Source organism: Melitaea cinxia, chromosome Z (genome assembly GCF_905220565.1).
Source record: "Melitaea cinxia chromosome Z, ilMelCinx1.1, whole genome shotgun sequence".
Classification (NCBI taxonomy): Eukaryota; Metazoa; Arthropoda; class Insecta; order Lepidoptera; family Nymphalidae; genus Melitaea; species Melitaea cinxia.
Window position 1 is genome coordinate 21,611,759 of NC_059424.1, and position 22,032 is coordinate 21,633,790.

The following is a 22,032-nucleotide window of genomic DNA, read 5'->3' on the forward strand; positions in this document are numbered from 1 at the left end:
CCAGATAACGCAACCCTAGAAAACAGAAACCCGAGAAAAGTGTCTACCAACACCGTCAACCGGCCAATTAATATATAAATTTGACACCAATTACCAATATCGATTTAAAAAGATTGAGTGCTTAAAACCTTGACCAATATACCGTATTAATTACACACAGTTAGTTTAACATAACCTCCGATAGTTTAATATGTAAAAGTGTTATAATATAAAGAACAGAAGGCGTGCAAATCACCCGTTTAATGAAACATCCCACGTTCCAACGATTATAAAACGCGGTACTTTATTAAGTATGTTAGATCGTAAGATTCTTTACTCGCACACGACACGATTATAATCAATACATATAATTAAAATGTAACGGGTCGCTGTCTGTACATTTAAGACATATGAGAAATAATATTATCGAGGCCTTTATCAACGTCATTTCAGAATTTTTGTCTGTTTGTCTGTGCGTTTGTGCAAAATAATCTCAGAAACGACTTATCCGATTTAAATGTGTTTTTTTTTTTTTTTTAATTCATATACTGTGGCAAGATTAGCTTAACGTTTAGTATTTGTTTCATGTCAAACGGTTTATAAATCAAAGTTCTGCCAATTTAAAGAATAATGTTGAACATGTAAAGTTATTATTGTTTATTCCAGTTATTTTAATGTGTTAAAATAATTTTTATAAGTGTTGCCCAAAGAAATAATTTTATTGTGTAATTATTGTACTATACATTGATTGACGATTGTTGCGCTTAAAGATATCATCATACATCACTTGTTTACGTTTCACCAAAACAGGATATTATATATATATTTACAATCAAATATTAATTCTTCATACATTGTTACAAAATGTGTAATAATAATTCTTTTTATTGTAAACCATTAGTAAAAAAACAATAATTGTTTGGAACAAAGATGTACAAAGAAGTTCTTATTGCTTCCATTGTTATCGCTATTTACTAATTAGTGATATAACAAACATTAAATAATTATCACATTTATATTTTTATTATTAATAATACTCTAGGCAATTTTCCAGAAACTTGATTATATTTGATTTATATTACGTAATTAAGTATACCAAGTCGCAAACAAAAGTATTGAGTATAGTAAGAAGGAAGTAGGAAATCACATGACACGACTTATCCTTTCAAAATGTATGATTTTACAAATTATTTAGACACCAGATTTTTATGGCACCTATAGCACAAAAGAATAACTTTGTCAGGTTTCTAAAGACATACAACCCAAACACAACAAGCCAGATTATCAAACCGACTCATCCGTAGAATAAAGTCCGATCTGTAGATTCGATAGTTTTCAGTAGAGGCTAAAGAAGTTGTTGACTTATGTAACTCTTAAACGGTGAGACTTGAAATTTTGATTTTTTGGTATGTTGTTACATCGCACCTGTCTAGTAAAATGCTTTGTAGCGTATATTTTTTTACCTTTTATTACACGAGATAGTGAGTTCTATGTTACCATATGACGTTTTACTGTGGAATAACTTGGGTCCGTAGTGTATATTGTACATTGTTTTACGGAACTGTCTAAAATAAGTGACGTCCCATATTAAAATGGTTCGTTTTTTGTTGGAATTACCCATAACTTTAAGAGTCCATTGTGAATAATAACATTGAAATATAAAACATAATTTTAGCCTAATTATATATACACTATGATGTAACTAAATAAAAGACGAAAATATAATTTTGCTAGTTTTTTAATTAAAAAAAAATCTCAAAATTAGTAACAAAACCATTAGAGGCATCACTTTGAATAGCAATTACATCACAGTTTGATTAGGTTAGAAGTTAGAGATCTATGCTCCTGATAAAACAAAATAAATGCTATAATTATAAAATCAACAGTAACATATTTTTACAAATAACATTCAGCCTTTATCATTTTACAATTAGAAACACCTAGGCGAGGTAGTATATAACTTTACAATTAAACTATATATAATTATATACTATAAATTGGTGGCGTAACATTTAAAACTTAAAATAGTAATTAAATGGCATATCGTATCACATTATCTATTGTATGGTAACTAATAAATAGGTAGCTTACAGGAATTACAGCACGGACTTAAATAGCAGTCTTAAACTTATTAAGGTACGTAAGTATTTATTATAACAACTGATAAAAAGTACTTTTAAATATTTCGCTAGTGACTGAATTCAAAATAAATCACCAAAATATTCAGCCTCATTAATTTATCAATCACTCTTACATCGTGACCTAGACGTGTGTAGGTAGGTTACACATACGTTATACCAAGGAAATATTACGTCGATAAACAATAAATTATTCTGGTGAGTGCTTGTGTGGTTGTAATTAACATTGTTTTAGTAAAAAGAAATTAGGTCTAAAAATAAGTATTAAAAAAAAGAACGAAAAATTATAAAACATATCTCATTCCGATAGGTCATCATCCGATTCTTCGGAACCATCAACAGTAATGTGATGTGGCAAAGAGTTAAAGTATAGATGATACTCTGAGGGAATGACCTCTGAGCGGCACATATCCATTAAGTCCTTATATTTAACAGCAGGAATCATGAAAGGTTTGGAATATGCAGGTTTTAGTTCACTTTGTACTGAGTTTCTCGTATTACCGCGAATGACTAGAATATTATAATCAGATTGAGTCAGGTCATATTTGAAAAACAATTTGTTAGAATCACTACCGTCTGCATAAACTTCTCGAATGTTATTCCAGTTAATCTTCTTGCCCTCAATATCTTTCAACCAAACTTTATTATTAACAAGACATTTAAAGTCAAACACGTTATTCTGAGTTACGTTACGAACAACATAGGGCTCTCCTTCATTTTTGGCCCATCTTACTAATAAACGCCATTCATGAGGTGTATAAATAGTTTTGGTTTGGGAAGCTCGTTCGATGACCGAGTGAACGCTGTCACCCTCATTTTGGGTGTGTCCCTTTTGAAAAAATCGGTGTGTTATACGTATGTTGAACTTTTTTGCTGCATAAATGTATAATGAATATACATAGCGATTACGATTTTGACCAGCACAATTATCTGACCAAAAGCGAAACTCTTTGGCCCCTTGCTCAACATTAGCCTGGATAAAGTCCAAGAGGCAGCTGCTAACCTCATTTGCCCCACGTTTTGCCACCGTTTCGTCCCACATATAACAAACAGCCTTTCTTTTAGCCATATCAAATACCGTAAAGTTATAAGAAGATAGCTTTCTTTTATAGTAAAATATGTTTATATTGCCATGAGGACACTGCAGTACTTTTTCAAAATCAAACACAGCAGCAACCATGTTTCCATTTGATTCCTCAGCGTCTTTTTTATCTTGGCTTTTTAAATGCCTTGCAACCTGCTTATTAGTATGGTGTTTTTCAAAAGATTCTTTTTCTTGGTCAGTTGGATTCTTTTTCAAACGGAAAACGTGACATTCATTACACTGATCCTTTTTGGGAATATGGAAAGCTAGATTGAAGTTTGAGTTGACAATGTCACGATACTGGCGTTCTTTTATAGCCTTAGATGTGTATTTCTCTGAGTCGAACCATTGAAGATATAATTTGAACATTTTCGCAATACTTAAGTCCCCTTGTAGATAAAGTTTTTGGCTGTTTTTACGGATATAATGCGATTCAATGGGTACAAAGGCCCGAACATGGTCACAGACACTTTGTTTCATTGCATCATTTATAACAATGTTATGCTTTTCGTGGCGACCCCGTCTGTCCTCTTCTAATATAGCGCTTCCATCGTACTTTTTCCACGCAGTCTTTAAGATGCGAGTCGAAACTGCAAGAGTATGAATGAACATAATTTGACATACTTCGATTTTTTCGCAGTGAGATGCATGGGAACCTGTAATCAGCGGGAGATAATACTTAAAAGTATGTTTCCTATTATTAGGAGTGTCATTGTTTAAGCATCTTTTTTTCTTTATTTTATCGGAATATTTAATAATGAAATGCCACTGCAAAGCTCGATCACCCAATTGCCAAAATTTTGTAAAACAGTCCAGCCGCTGTTGGTGAGATATTTTATTAGAGCATTTGTAACGGCATTTACATGATGGCCCCATTGTTTTTTCGTCTACGGCTTTACCCTTTTTTGTGACGTATTTTTTACCTAAGTTTTTAAGACATTTACGTTGGAAGTCAGTCCATTCTCTTGGGTGCCTCTGCCGTTTTCTAGTCGTTTTAATAGATGGGGTGTAATCGCTTGAGTGCGAAACAGCAGGCGTATTTGTAGCGCTGAATGAGGACGAAGAAATCACAGAGTCTACGTGATTAGTGCAGAATATGTTATCACAGAACTTATGGACATTAGTAGGAGACGGCATGGGAGTTGGAATTGATAGTTCCAAATTTACCGGAGTCGATCTATCGTCAAAAACTTCTAAGTCTTCAAGCGGTATTATTGGTGAATTTTCGAAACTAGAAGGGGCTTCCAAAGAAAATGTACTAGGTTGATTACTGTAGACTCTCTCGGTAGACGGATCAGGTGTAGAATTCGGTATTGAGCTCTCGCAGGTAATTTCTTTGGTTCCATCATCTTCATGTAGAATTTCTTCCCATACATCAGCTAGTTGCTGACCAATTTCTTTCGCACCAGGAGGCAATGGTGACGTTTGATTTGTCATGGTGGTTTCATTATCATACACAACTAAAATTAAAAGAAAAAAAATATTTTTATGTAGGTATTCATAATATATTATTAATATAATATGTATATATTAAGACAGTGTATATAGCAATTAATTAAACAATTTTTAAATTAAAAATATTTATAAATAACAATATTTTAAAACGAACAACGTCCTAACTGATTTGATTTTCCCTGTAACAACGTCCCATCTTAATATCGCGTATCACAGACTCCGTAGAAAAACGTCTGATAGTCACATATGACGCTTCAAAGTTCAATTTTATTTGTACAAAATTGGCCTAATATTACATAGGACTTCTACTTTTTACCGTTTATTATTACATAAAGAATGAATATTAAGTGAAAATGTATTACTACAAACGTATTTTCGTACTCAAAATGCTATTTCACTACCTGTCCGTCAAAAAACGTCTTATATAAAAATCGATCGCCCACAACTAGCAATTGCAATAAAAAAAATATATATAAATAATATTTACTAATTTAAGATCTTAATGTTATATCACGACATAATGCAATAAAAAATCGTCAGCTTACCAGTATTTACGCTGTTCTTCGTATAAACAGCATCATTTTTTGTAAATGTTGAATTAACATCAAGCTCTTCTGCATCATTTTTAAGCATATCTAACATTTTCCGAGATCGTGACATCTTTAAGAATATGTTTTTTCATGCAAAACACTCATAAAATATACTTTTATATCAAAGCGAAATAAAGCTAAGCGCATGCCACAAAAACACCCGTTCTCCAACAAACAGCGGCCGGAGTGACGAATGGACGGGGCGCCCGCGCCGCTCCCGCTACCCGCGCGCCGTCGCTTGATCACTTCGTGCGTTATTACGCGGAGCAAATTTCAGATAGAACGTTATTCGATTCTATATTTTCGAAACTAAATAAAATACGAAAATTTTAAAAACGTACGTCTGTAGAGTTCGAATTGCTTATCTCGTCTAGCCATTTAACTCGTTTTTGCTTTATGATCACATCGGACTCTGTTCTACGGATAAGTCGAAACGTCATCCACTGCCTTAATTCTTCACGTTTAAACCTCACGACATAAATTGTGTACTAATCGAATTTATATCGTATCGTACGGGTGAAAGAGTTCCTATTTCCAGACTACGTTTAGTGTAAAGATCATACGGTTAAGGCGCCTCCCTGACCAAAACGCCGCGCTAGCCGTTTTTTGTGCACTTTTTTGGAGCTATCTACTTGTTAATGGAAAAAAGAATCAAACTAATAAAAACACAGTTAAATTCTGCATAATTTTAATTATACAATGGTAGATTTTTTTTTTTTTTTTTGAAGGAATAGATGTTAAAGAATCTCCTTACAACGATACCACAAAAATGAGAAATAGTGATTGATAATATGCATCTCCTCGTAAAGTAAACATTATTTTATTTTGCAACCGACACCAATTGATTGACAATTGAATACTGAACAATACGTAAGAATTTTTTTTTTCAAAAGACCCAAATTTGAATTTTTATAGATTTTTTTCTAAAATCTGGGCGTATTCACTACTGTAACTCAAGCACAGGGTATCGGAATTCAGTCTGCCGCAAGGTTTGGAGGGAGAAGCTTGTGTTGTTTGTCACCGTGTCGAGTAGCGCACGCTCAATTCACAATATCAATTAACAATAATAAATTTATTAGCATCTTGTTAGCATTTATTGTTGAAGTTTATTTTGATTAGTTTTTATCTATGATATTTTGATGATTATCTATGATAATAAAATTTACTTTGTTTTTATTTTATTTCTCTACTTACACTGTCTGAATAATAAAGATAGATTGCTTTTTAACCGACTTCTAAAAAAGGAGGAGGTTCTCAATTCGACTGTATTTTGTTTTAACCGACTTCCAAAAAAGGAGGAGGTTCACAATTCGACTGTATTTTGTTTTAACCGACTTCCAAAAAAGGAGGAGGTTCTCAATTCGACTGTATTTTTTATGTATGTGGATATCAGAACTTTTAACTGGGTGGACCGATTTCGATAAAAAAAATTTAATCGAAAAGAGGTGTGTGTCATTTGGTCCCATTTAAATTTATTTGAGATCTAACAATTACTTTTCGAGTTATATCTAATAATGCGTGTGCTGTGTGGCTACGGCACTAAGGGATAACAAGGTTCCACAACCACCTTGAAACTTAAGAAGCCGACCGATGGCGGGATAACCATCCAACTGCTGGCTTTAAAATACACAGGTCGAAGACGGGCAGCAGCGTCTTCGGTGCGACAAAGCCAGTACTGCGGTCACCAACCCGCCTGCCCAGCGTGGTGACTATGGGCAAAACACATGAGTTCACGTTATTTTTGACATAAACTTGTGGAGGCCTATGTCCAGCAGTGGACTGTATAGGCTGTAATGATGATAATAATGCGTTTTTACTTGACGCTTTTTTCGTTGACCTACGTTGTATTATACCACATAACTTTTTACTGGATGTACCGATTTTGATAATTCTTTTTTTTGGAAAGGAGATATCCCTTGTTTTGTACCATGATAAGGAAACCAGGATTTGATGATGGGATCCCAGTTAATTAAGGGGAACTCTCGAAAATCCGCATAACTTTTTACTGAGTGTACCGATTTTGATAATTTTTTATTTAATCGAAAGCTATCTATAATAATAATAATAATAATAATAATAATATACTTTATTGCACATGTAAATAAAGAACAAAATTTACATAACAAGCAATTATAGTAACAAATTGTTCAACCAGGCGATCTTATTGCTAATAATTGTCTTTGCTCGCAAACGAAAATTCAATTAGGTACATCAACAAGTAATACAACGTAGATCGACGACAAAATAGTCAAGCAACTACGCGTTATCAACGATCACTCAAAAAGTAGTTATCAGATCTCGATAAAATTTATATGTGACCACATGATAAACATCAGCTTTCGATTAAATTAAAAATTATCAAAATCGGTACACCCAGTAAAAAGTTATTACGGATTTTCGAGAGTTTCCCTCGATTTCTCTGTGATTCCATCATCAGATCCTAGTTTCCCTGGATCCTGGTATCACGGTACCAAACTAGGGATATCCCCTTTCCAACAAAAAAAGAATTATCAAAATCGGTACATCCAGTAGAAAGTTATGCGGTATAATACAACGTAGGTCAACGAAAAAAGCGTCAAGTAAAAACGCAATATTAGATATAACTCGAAAAGTAGTTGTTAGATCTCAAATAAATTTAAATGGGACCAATTGGCACACACTACCTTTCGATTAAAATAAAATTTGTCGAAATCGGTCTACCCGGCCAAAAGTTCTGATGTAACATACATAAAAAAAAAATACAGTCGAATTGAGAACCTCCTCCTTTTTTGAAGTCGGTTAAAAATAATACAGTCGAATTGAGAACCTCCTCCTTTTTTGGAAGTCGGTTAAAAAGTTAAAAGTATTCATTATGAACGTAAGTGTAGTGACTGAATTCATTACCAAAATTATTTACGTACCAAAAAAATGAATTTAATTTACTTTTTATTGTACACAGCAAATGTATTATATATTATACTAATATTAAATAAAATATATATATATATATATATATATTAAAAAAATTTTTTTAATGAATGCCATGTCTACGGATTCCAAGATCTATATTTTTTACGCATATTCGTAAGTTGTTTACCAAATGGCGCTAGTAGTGTTTTACGAAGTATTGTAGAGGTGGGGTGCGGCAAAGAGGGAACGAATGCTCAAGGTTATTTGGTCAGGGTAGCGCCTTAATGTAAGACCTTGAAATTACGTTCATGCAATTTAAGTATAATATATAGATATAACTTTTTTAAAAATGGAATACACAGCACACATAAAATAATATAAAACACATTCCAGTATAAACAGTAGTTGCTGAAATGAATACAATAAACAACTTCAAACAAACAAATTCACCGTCTTGTTTCTTCTCACACATAACATAACTATAAAATATAATGATAACTATGATTTATAAATTCAATAAACACTTCAAATAATTATGTTTGCAGGCAAAGAGTGTGAGAAGTTATGTTATTGTGCTTGAAGAGAAGAGAGGTGCTCTTGCTCCGTACGCATCGTCCGATAACACTTTTCGTAACGCTCTCGTCACGCATTCACTAGCTTACTCGATTGCTGTCTGTAGATGTAACATAAATAAGAAAAATATTATTGGGACCTTTATCAACGCAAATAGCACCAAAACAATGATTGTTAGAATTTAGTCTGTTTGGCTGTGCATTCGTGCACGCTAATCAGAAATCTATCAGAAACGGCTTATCCGATTTAAATGTTGTTTTCACTTGCATATTGCCGTATTTACCTAGTGTTTGTTTCATATCAAACGGTTCATAAGTAAAAAAGTTTTGCCAATTATAACAATCGTCTTGAACATGTAAATGCCCAAACGACGGTGTTTATAATCCAAAATAAACAAAAGATAGGTATATCCCAAAAATGCTGCCCAAACTGGAAAGTCATTATTCCACGCGGACGAAGTCGTGGACACAGCTAGTCATTAATATTATCCTGCACAAATAATAAACTTTAGCTATCAATTTCTTTTTAATACAATAAAAATTTCCCAAAACTCATTCAAACAAAGAATGTGAATTAATTGTTAAACGTACCTAATCTCTGTAAACATAACATCTAAAACAATGACCGCGTAACCTGTCCGAACGAAGTCGAGACAATGCACAGACAAGTTATTATGTATGTCTCAACCTGTCGCCGGCCAGTCCGAACCGTTATGACGAGACTTTTTATACTTCATGAACAAGACGCAACTTGTCGGTTATCCTTGAATTACTCGATGTTATTGGAAAATGTTGGTCTTTTTTTTTAAAGATTAACTGCGGAGTTTCTCGCCCGTTTTTCTGCAGAATCTACATTCCGAATCAGTTGTTTGTTTCACTCTAACTATAATTTTAGATAAAATAAAATAAATGTAATTTTAATCTGTTAAATAAAGATCTATAATTGTATATCATCAATTACGTCGACAAGTAATATCTAACAAAATAATGCATATTTGCTTGACTATTTTTTCATCGACCTATCTTGTATATATACCTACCGCATAACTTTTCACTGAGTATACCGATTTTGATGATTCTTGCTTTAATCGAAGGCTGATGCTTGTCTTGTAGTCCCACTTAAATTTGATCGAGATCCGGGAACTACTTTTTGAGTAATCTTTGATAGCCCGTATTTACTTGATAAATTTTTCGTCTACTGTTGTGTGACTTGTCGATGTAGTATTGAAGTCGGGTTTTTTTTTTTCGTTCGCGACCAAACACAATTATTCGATTTATGAAAAAATATAAAAAAAAAAAAAAAACAAAAATACGGTTTTTTTATTCTTACCATAAATGTAATAAATTTTCATGTACAATGAAAACTAACTAGTGTTCGAAGAATAATCTTTTTTACAATATAACTTCCGTCAAAAAAAATACACTTTCGGTTTCATAAAACAAATGACATTAAAATATTTATTGACACCGCAATTGTTAACTTGTTAATGTTTTAAGCAATATGCCAACTAAGCCACAAGATAAACGCATAACTCAATTACATTGTAATTGAATGAAAAGTAGTGTTTTTGTATAGCATACAATGCTATGAATGCTTTTGATATTCTGTGGCCATTGTACTCTTAGTTCGCAGTTGTAAAAATCATTTTGACTTGTGTACTTTAAAGATAATCTTAATATATATAAATCTCGTGTAACAATGTTTGTCCTCAATGGACTCCTAAATCACTTAACCGATTATAATAAAATTCGCACACCATGTGCAGTTCGATCCAACTTGAGAGATAGGATAGTTTAAATCTCAAATTATAGTCGCAATTTTAATTTATTGCTAACTTTTGTCTGTTATTATTTGACAGTCACAATTATCTGTTAACTCCAAATGATTCTAACAGATGTCGATACCTTTCGACTGGGTTGAGTAAGTAATCAATAGATGGCGCTGCTATGGTAAATCTACGAACGTGTCATATAAGCTACATTTTAACAGCATAATTACCACGTGTTGTTGAGTACAACCCTAAATTTTCAACCTTTATTTTTTAATAGCGTTTAGCGGCAAGACAACGTTTGCCGGGTCAGCTAGTCTAAGATAAATTCAGCGTTGGTCTCTTGGAGGAGGGTATGAATGTCAAAATGTCTAAGCGCAAATAATGTCGCGATTTTTAAGTTAATTTTAAAAATCAAATAACTTGATATTGATATTGTATTTGCTCGCTAACGAAAAATTTCCTTCAATTTATAACCACAAGTACCAAATACAATGTGAGTAGTCGAGAAAATAATCAATTAAAAACGCGTTATTAGGTATAACTCAAAAAATATTCGTCACATCTCGCAACTCGCTCAAATGTACCACATGACAAGCACAAGCCTTTAAAAAAAGAAGGAATCATACAAATCGAGACATCGAGTAAATAGTTATGAATTAACTCAAATACAGCCGAATCGAGAACCTCATCCTTTTTTTTTTGAAGTCAGTTAAATATACATATTTATTATAAAATATTACGCAATAAATGTATGCTCCTGTTTTATTCGGTTATCGACACAAACACTTCATTATCATTGCTGATCTCCACAATCGTATCGTAATATTTATTGTCTTTTCTTTGGTCGTACCAACTCAGATACCTTTGTGGGCTCATGCAGAACACTTCGCTGAAAATCATGAGGTGAAAAATAATATAGTATACCATGTCATAGTTTATGATTCTATAAAGGACATACAGACAAAACCAAAGATAGAACTCCATTGAAATGAACGTAAAACCAAATCATATTAAAATAGATATTTGTATGAACTATTTAAATGTTTCACGGCCACTTTGACTAAAAAATGAGCACATCTTAACATATGTATACTAGTAAACTACATCTCCCTCTTCCAATGATTGTAGGGATCAGCTTTACTTATTTTTTCTCCTATATCTTCGACGCTACTATCCTCGACAACATCATCAGTTACTTGGTACTGGTGCATGTCCTTTGACACTTAATCTCGCTATCTCTCTATCTTGTACTAAGTGTCCATCTTGGTCTACCTATAGGTTTTCTATTAGAGAGAGAGAAAACTACATTAGCAAAATGCCAACGTTGTAAGGCGGTCTCCTTTTTTTTACATATAAAAAATAAAAGTAGAACCGCAAATCCAAACAAACCTGATTTTTCCGATAATTACAAACAAGCCTTGATACCCTTACTCTAGTTTCGTCGATAAGAAAACAAACTACGTACAGACGAGATCTAAAAACGGTAACGTGTAGATTTAACTTGTAAAGGGATAAAGATGTATCTCAACTGGAGCTTGGAAGCCATTGGAATGACATCAGCACTAATAAATTGTATTTCCACTCACATCGACGACGTATTTATGCGCAGATTTTTACATAAAATTTGAATATAATATCTATTTATAATAGTTGTGTTTGCAAGCAAACGAAAAAAAAACCGACTTCAATTATATCGATAAGTAATACAACGTAGGTAGGCGAAAAAATAGTCAAGTAAATACGCATTATCAAAGATTACTCCAAAAGTTGTAATCAGATCTCGATGAAATTTAAATGTGACCACATGATAAACAGCGGCTTTCGATTAAATCAAAAATCATTAAAATCGGTACACCCAGTAAAAAGTTATGCGGATTTTCGAGAGTTTCCCTCGATTTCTCTGGGATCCCATCATGAGAACCTGGTTTGGTCATGGTACCAAATTAGGGATATCTCCTTTCCAACAAAAAAAGAATTATCAAAATCGGTTCATAAACGACGGAGTTATCCCCATTAAATATAATATATATATATATATATATACGATCGAATTGAGTAACCTCCTCCTTTTTTAAAGTCGGTGAAAAATAGGAGATTCACAATTGATTTACGAACGTTTTCTATCTTCTACCGGCTATCAATTCGTCTGGTAGGTTCAGATTTTTTTTTACTTTTAGGCAAAAGAGAAGTGAATAATTTTCAGACGTAAGGATCTGAGTCGTTAGGCCGACCTTTAGATTCTGTATTTATTATTATAAATTATTGTAAAGTATTATTTAGAGACACAGCCCTGGTACAAATTACGAAATTTTCACTAACCATTTATTCATAATAATATATAAGTGAAATTAATAAAATCCGAGTAATTATTTTTATCTAAACGTTGGCCAACCGCCAGCTGCCGCGCGATAGATAGCGAACAAGATGCGTTTACACCTTCACAAATATCTAAATTTATTTTGTTGACTCATTTTGTTTTTGGGACAGCCCTAAGTCACTGGAACTAATAGCTATACAAGTGACCGGTATGTCGTCTATATTTATACTTTTTATACATACACTTGCACACACGCACACACACACACACACACACACACGCCATGTATACGCAACACACGCCAAATTTACAGATTAAATTAAGGCGCTACCCCGACCAAATAACCTTGAGCATTCGTTCCCTCTTTGCCGCACCCCACCTCTACAATACTTCGTAAAACACTACTAGCGCTATTTGGTAAACAACTTACGAATACGCGTAAAAAATATAGATCATGGAGTCCGTAGACATGGCATTCATTAAAAAAATTTTTTTTTAAAGAAAGAAAGAAATGTTAATTGGTGAGTAAATTAATTTTGGTAATGAATTCAGTGACAACACCTACGTTAATAAATAAATAAATAAATAAATATATAAATAAATAAATATATATATATGTACTACAAATATATTTTATTTAATATTAATATAATATATAATATATTTGCTGTGTACAATAAAAAGTAAATTAATTTTATTTAATTGGTGCATAAATAATTTTGGTAATGAATTCAGTCACTACACTTACGTTCATAATGAATACTTACAACTTTTATTCTAATACTAGCGACTCGCCCCGGCGTCGCACGGGTGCAATGCTGATACTAAATATAAAATATATATAGATGAAAAGATACTAATATATAAAAAATATATTGTATTACATTATAATGTATATATTATATATTAGTACATTATTATATTACCGTTGCGTAGGTTTAAAGATCTTAGCATACAGACTGCGGAAAGCGACTTTGTTTTATACTATGTAGTGAAGTATAAGTATTCATGATACTCGTTTGGTGTTGACTTTTTGGATTGAAGGCGAGTTATCTATAATAATAATAATAATAATATACTTTATTGCACATGTAAATAAAGAACATAATTGTGTTTGCTCGCAAACGAAAAAAAAACCGACTTCAATTACATCGACAAGTAATACAACGTAGATCGACGAAAAAATAGTCAAGCAACTACGCGTTATTAAAGATTACTCAAAAAGTAGTTATCAGATCTCGATAAAATTTATATGTGACCACATGATAAACATCAGCTTTCGATTAAATTAAAAATTATCAAAATCGGTACACCCAGTAAAAAGTTATTACGGATTTTCGAGAGTTTCCCTCGATTTCTCTAAGATCCCATCATCAGATCCTGGTTTCCTTATCACGGTACTAAACTGGGGATATCCCCTTTCCAACAAAAAAAGAATTATCAAAATCGGTATATCCAGTACAAAGTTATGCGGTATAATACAACGTAGGTCGACGAAAAAAGCGTCAAGTAAAAACGCATTATTAGATATAACTCGAAAAGTAGTTGTTAGATCTCAAATAAATTAAAATGGGACCAATTGGCACACACCACCTTTCGATTAAAACAAAATTTGTCGAAATCGGTCTACCCGGTCAAAAGTTCTGATGTAACATAAATAAAAAAAAAAAAAAAAAAAATACAGTCGAATTGAGAACCTCCTCCTTTTTTGGAAGTCGGTTAAAAATTTACATAATAAGCAATTATAGTAATAAATTGTTCAACCAGGCGATATTATTGCTAATAATTGTATTTGCTCGCAAACGAAAATTCAATTACATCAACAAGTAATACAACGTAGATCGACGAAAAAATAGACAAGTAACTACGCGTTATCAAAGATTACTCAAAAAGTAGTTATTAGATCTCGATAAAATTTAAATATGATGATATTAAATGTCATGATAAACATCAGCTTTCGATTAAATAAAAAATTATCAAAATCGGTACACCCAGTAAAAAGTTATGCGGATTTTCGAGAGTTTCCCTCGATTTATCTGGGATCCCATCATCAAATCCTGGTTTCCTTATCATGGTACAAAACTAGGGATATCTCCTTTTCAACAAAAAAAGAATAATCAAAATCAGTACATCCAGTAGAAAGTTATGCGTTATAATATAACGTAGGTCGACGAAAAAAGCGTCAAGTAAAAACGCATTATTAGATCTAACTCGAAAAGTAGTTGTTAGATCTCAAATAAATTTAAATGGGACCAAATGACACACACCACTTTTCGACTAAATTTTTTTTTGTCGAAATCGGTCCACCCAGTTAAAAGTTCTGATGTCCACATACATAAAAAATACAGTCGAATTGAGAACCTCCTCCTTTTTTGGAAGTCGGTTAAAACAAAATACAATCGAATTGGGAATCTCCTCCTTTTTTGGAAGTCGGTTAAAAAGCAATCTATCTTTATTGTTCAGACAGTGTAAGTAGAAAAATACTTTATTTTTAACAAACAACTTTTTTTTTATTTATAACAAAGTAAATTTTATTTTATAAGCTTCAAGATGCTAATAAGATGCTAATAAATTTATTATTGTTAATTGAGCGTGCGCTAGCCGACACGGTGACAAACAACACAAGCTTCTCCCTCCAAACCTTGCGGCAGACTGAATTCCGATACCCAGTGCTTGAGTTACAGTAGTGAATACGCCCAGATTTTAGAAAAAAATCTATAAAAATTCAAATTTGGGTCTTTTGAAAAAAAAAATTCTTACGTATTGTTCAGTATTAAATTGTCAATCCATTGGTGTCGGTTGCAAAATAAAATAATGTTTACTTTACGAGGAGATGCATATTATCAATCACTATTTCTCATTTTTGTGGTATCGTTGTAAGGAGATTATTTAACATCTATTCCTTCAAAAAAAAAAAAAAATCTACCATTGTATAATTAAAATTATGCAGAATTTAACTGTGTTTTTATTAGTTTGATTCTTCTTTCCATTAACAAGTAGATAGCTCCAAAAAAGTGCACAAAAAACGGCTAGCGCGGCGTTTTGGTCAGGGAGGCGCCTTAATTAGAATGTTTTAGAAATAATTAGATAAACGTCAAACAACTAACATAGTATACGAGTATACATATAAGTTAAAACAAAAAAATGCTAATGCAGCTTGTACAGCTTTTTAAAACAAGGTAGCTTTTTGGTAGTCAATAAATTAAATTTAATGCCCATTAACATGATAAACTGTCAATCAAGTTTTTTTGATATTAAATAATTTAAAACGTAGCGCCATCTATGATATATTTTATTATTTTAGCACACTACCACAATAGACTCTTTGTGACAGTATAGTTTCAAGAGTCACGAACAGATGACGCTGTACTAATGATTAATATTTTATTTACATTTTAACGTTAATTGTTGCAGCTGGACGATGCAACGCTACAGGTGTTCAAGGACGGCGACTACGGACCTTATTTAGACCTGGATTCCACTCTTGGGGAACAGGATGAAGAACTGGAAGGTTTACAAGACAGGTGGGTCTATAAACAATACATAGTTGCAAAAAAACAAAAGTTATGAGTAGATATAAAGGTTCGTGTTCGAGGTAGCGATGGGTCAGTGTCCTCGAACAAGGACTTGGGAGACTTTAACAAGTAACTATGTTGTCAAATCGTACAATAATTTAGTTTTATTTGAGAAAGAATTTAAAAATAATGATATTTATTGACATCGTTCAGAAGCTGTGTATTTTTTAAATATATTTATGATGTAACTTTAAAAAATTTAAATGCTTAAAATAGTGATAAAGTTTTTTATAGGTCACCTTTAACCTTCCTATACCCGCGCAGTCCATCTGACGGTATACGTTTACCTATTTTTTTAAACACTAAAAAAGTTAGAACTCTGGATATTATTGGAGGAGTTTCAACGCTTTTGAAGCATACGCGACATTGATATTTTTAATCATAATATCAATAAATAGGATAAGTCTCGGTGGGATAAGTATACTTTAATTGTCAAAATAATAATTATGCAATTAATACTTTTCGAGGAACTTAAGATAGAATTAAACATTAAATAATTATAAATTAGTAAAAAAAGTTAAAAAAGTCTGGCCATATATTTCTTTGATTGGTTCAGGTTTATAACATCCCACTGCTGGGTATAGGCCTCTTTTTACATGTAGAAGAATCAGCTTAATCCACCACGATGCTCCATTGCGGTTTGGTGGATATATTCCCTACTATGAGTAATCACTATCAGGTATATATCACATTAACTGGGACCGACAGCTGTACGTTTCCAAGCTACGATAGGGAAACCCACAAGGACAGACATCCAGACTGATAATAAATATTTGTAGATTTATTCTCTCCGAAACGAAACGCCGTTGTCTAGGCACCGACATGGTACACGGTTTTCATAATTTTCTTTAACGCAAATTAAGGGTCAGTTTCAATAATCTTTATTAGATTTCTAACAAAAAGTATAGAAACCAAAAACGGAGATACGCAGTTTATCGAAACTCATCTTAAAGCTATTATTATTTGATTAGTAGGGTACTTGCTTACTTTACTGGACTGCGGCTTTTGCGCTGACGGTCGTGGGTTCGATCCCCGCACATGGTATTGGCCAGAATTTTGCTGTGGTCTGAGTGTTTTTGCTTGCGTATTGTGTGTTTCCGAAACAGGAATTAATCTTATTGGCGGCCCTTGAGTGTTGGAGGTGTATGCATTTATTTTCTTATTTTATTTTTATTATTTTTTACGAAGCTACGGATGAAAACAATCATTACAATTAATGGAACATAATTATAATAATAGAATCTTATCGTTTTCGACCACATTCGCTTTACAAACGGGTTTTGTAAAACATTTCTTAACCCTGGCTGAAAAACTGACACAGCGTCACTGAATGATAAAAATATTAAGTGCTTTATACATAAACAGATAATAGAATATTGTGAAAAATAGTGATTTTGGAGCAGAAATAGAACAATAACCTGCTATAAACAATGTTTTAAATTATTAATTTTATGATAAATTAAATCTATAATATAAAATGAGTCGCTGAATGTGTTGCTAAGCGCAAAACTCGAGAACGGTTGGACCGATTTCGCTAATTCTTTTTTTAAAACATTCCTTGAAGTACGAGGATGGTTCTTACGGAGAGAAAAATTCTAAAAAAAAAAAAAATCCTGAAAAAGTCTAAAAACAACACTTTTCTATACTCCCACACAAAAGATTTGTGATAATACTTAAAAGTCAATTTGAACTTTAATACCATACGATAAAGTTTGTGTTAGGCGATACGAAGTTCGCCAGGTCAGCTAGTTTATAATAATTATGATATAATATCAAATAATACTACCAATTTGTATGTATAAACAATGCTAATATTTTGCGCGAACTGTCATCTGTGCTCTTGGGCTGGCGGCTACGATGATTAATTGAAGACTGTCGACTGATTTATCAAAATATTTTTATTGAATATAAATACAAAATGAGGTCTGATATTGCCATAATATAAAAAGATCATAGGTATACATAAGTGGTAACACAACGATGTTTACAATTGCGTATAGAAATATCCTATAAATAAATTGGAATCTGTTGGATACCCTCATATATACGTCATAGCTTTAATATCAAAAACAGGCCCTAAGTGGTATGAGTCCACGTAACAATTTAGCTAAATATGGTCGTACATCAAGTAATACAGGGTCGAAACAAATTATGTTTATAAATAAATACAATTGATCCTCACTGCTTCCCCACGGACATTTCCCGTGTCCCCTCTCTCTGTGACGAAGATTCACTTCCTCAATTTTTTCATACAAATATAGCCCAGCTACGTGTTGTAATCCCGATGATAAATTTTCTATACTATAAATTTTAAGTTATATAATGAAAATTGAACTACTTTGTATAGATAATATTTTTTTACGAATCCCGTAGGTTCTAATATGAACGATTTATGAATATCTAACTTTGTTAACGCTTCTTTTTTATATGAGATAAGAGTTGGAGCTGGAGATTAATCTCCCACGGTAGTGTTATGTGGGTAGGTGGAAAAATCTCCGAAATAATTACATATCTAAAGTAATCCCGCAATAGATGTAGTGGGTATTAGTTTAGTTAAACTATTATGGAAACATTTTAGAGTTATATCAAAAACTAGCGACCCGCCCCGGCATCGCACGTGTGCAATGCTGATACTAAATATACTACAGAATGTCTATATTTATAGTGTGAAACTAGCTTATAGTATGGTTATTAACATAATAACAACATTCAAATATGCGTCGTTAGATTACACGTTGTTACAGAATGCGTTGAAGAAATAAAGGTTCACTGCTCGTTCCCTATAGGTGATATTTTGTAGCCTATATGTTGACCCGACTTCTTAATAATATTCGTGCCAAATTTGAAGTAAATCCATGCAGTACTTTTTGAGTTTATCCCGGACATACATACAGACAAACAGACGAAAATTCTAAAAACTATATTTTTGGCATCGGTATCGATTGGGGTGTAGATCACACCCCATGTTCTTTTCTTTTCTTTTTATGACACTAGGTCGGCAAACAAGCGTACGGCTCACCTGATGGTAAGCGATTGCCTTAGCTTATAGACGCCTGCAACACCAGAAGCATCGCAAGCGCGTTACCGACCCAATCCCCAATCCCCCCAGGAGCTCTGGTCACCTTACTCACCAACAGGAACACAATACTGCTTGAAAACAGTATTATTTTGCTGTGATCTTCTGTAAGGTCGAGGTACCACCCCAGTCGAGCTGCTCCATATTTTGAGCAGGACATTCCTGCTGTGCCCTACCTCAGTTAAAATGTATTCATGTATTCTTTTAGAAAAATATTCAATTTACAGTTTTGACTTTCCTACCATTTTATTATATGTATAAATAATACATAAATAGTACACGAATGTCAAATATGATATCTGTATTAATATTATTAGTAACTGGGTGACCAAGCTAAGCTCGATATTTTTAATAAATCATGTTTTTTGGAAATCAATTTTAATTTTTTTTTTTTTTATTTTTTTATTATTATTACAGCCTATACAGTCCACTGCTGGACATAGGCCTCCACAAGTCTACGCCAAAAATAACGTGAACTCATGTGTTTTGCCCATAGTCACCACGCTGGGCAGGCGGGTTGGTGACCGCAGTACTGGCTTTGTCGCACCGAAGACGCTGCTGCCCGTCTTCGGCCTGTGTATTTCAAAGCCAGCAGTTGGATGGTTATCCCGCCATCGGTCGGCTTCTTAAGTTCCAAGGTGGTTGTGGAACCTTGTTATCCCTTAGTCGCCTCTTACGACACCCACAGGAAGAGAGGGGGTGGCTAAATTCTTTAGTGCCGTAGCCACACAGCACAATTTTAAATACGAATTAAATATTGATAAAATATGAATAATATTATTCGATTTTACCGACATAATAATAAAAAATATAGTAAATAAAGTAACTTGTCAAAAACAAAATCTATACAAATAAATAAAATTGAAATGTCTGTTTGTTATATTGAAATAACCGCTTTTTACTAATGTACTATGCATATGGATGTACAAAATAAACGTGTAAATGTACATAGTACATATAGCAAAATAACATTTTTTTACAATTTTTTCTGTCTGTCTGTCTGTTTGTTCCGGCTAATCTCTGAAATGGATCGACCGATTTTCACGGGACTTTCGCTGGTAGGTAGTTGATGTAATAAGTAGTAACTTAGACTACTTTTATTTTAAAAATTTATTTATTTTATAACTCTGCGAAGCGCGAACTGAAAAAATCACTGTTTTGTTAAATTCCACGCGGACGAAGTCGCGGGCACAGCTAGTAATTTTATGAGATTGTACTGTTTGTAATTTTATAAGATTGTAGTGTTCTTACTAATAGTTAATACTAATTTTCTGATTAGTCATTAGATATCTTTGTAATCTATTTGTAGTATTGTCCTATAAATATGACAAATTGTTAGTGAGAGGCAGTTATTGTTTAATTATTGTCCGGCTAACTGCTCTATAAGTGGCGTATAAGTGATTAGTGTGATAACTGATTCAAAGTGGTTAAAAGTGTGTATTGTGAATAAATAACTATAAATTGAAGTAAGAAATAAGTGTTACAGTGTGTTGTCAGTTGCGCTTTACAGTACAAAACAAAATTAAGAAAAAAAACAAATATTTATCTAGTAACATAAAGCTATAAAATTTAATTGACAAATACACAGTCATCATCGTTTTACCATAACACGTGGTTCAATAAGTCCCGAGACTAAGTACTAAAAAAAGGTCTTTTTTATAAAATTAATTTTTATTCATCAACATAGTCTCCTCCAAGAGCGATACAGTCCCTCCAACGCTTTTCTAACTTTTCTATCCCATGTGTGTAGAACGATTTGTCTTTGGCTTCAAAATAAGCCTCCGTTGCTGCGATAACTTCACTATTTGGGTCAAATTTCTTACCCTGAAGCATTTTTTTGAGGTCTGCAAACAGCCAGTAATCGCTGGGGGCCAAGTCTGGCGAATAAGGGGGATGAGGAAGCAATTCGAAGGCCAATTCGTTAATTTTGGCCATCGTTCTCACGGACTTGTGACAAGGCGCGTTGTCCTGGTGAAACACCACTTTCTTTTTGTTCATGTGAGGCCGTTTATCCGCAATTTCGTACTTCAATCGCTCCAATAAGCACATGTAAGTCACTATTTATATTTTGCCCCTTTTCAAGGTAGTCGATGAAAAGTATTCCATGCGCATCCCAAAATATAGACGCCATAACCTTACCGGCCGATTTCTTAGTCTTTGGACGCTTCGGGCGGCTTTCACCAGCCGCTCTCCACTCCGCTGCCTGCCGATTGGATTCCGGAGTGAAATGGTATATCCAGGTTTCATCCATTGTTACATACCGACGTAAAAAATCCTTTTTATTATGATTCATCAGCGCCAAACATCGCTCTGAATCATTGATACGTTGTTCCTTTTGATTACTTGTAAGCAAACGCGGCACCCACTTAGAAAAAAGCTTTTTCATGGCCAAATTTTTATGTAAAATAGTGAAAATACTACCAGCTGAAATCTTCACTATCTCGGCTATCTCTCGCACTTTTACCTTCCGATCTTCCAATACGATTTTGAGGACTTGGTTAATATTTTGTTGAGTCACTGCTTCATTTGGACGACCTGAGCGTTCCCCATCATTGGTGTCCATGCGACCGCGTTTGAAGTCGGCA

The 22,032-nt window shown here is 33.2% G+C and overlaps 1 protein-coding gene across 1 annotated transcript in view; it reads left to right on the forward strand.

Moving 5' to 3' along the window:
* Positions 1-22,032, forward strand: part of LOC123668474 — a 128,746-nt gene that overhangs the window by 87,624 nt on the left and 19,090 nt on the right. The window contains exon 5 of the mRNA XM_045602203.1: positions 16,211-16,320. Within this exon, the coding sequence (XP_045458159.1) occupies positions 16,211-16,320 (110 nt within the window). The remainder of the gene's footprint in view (positions 1-16,210; positions 16,321-22,032) is intronic.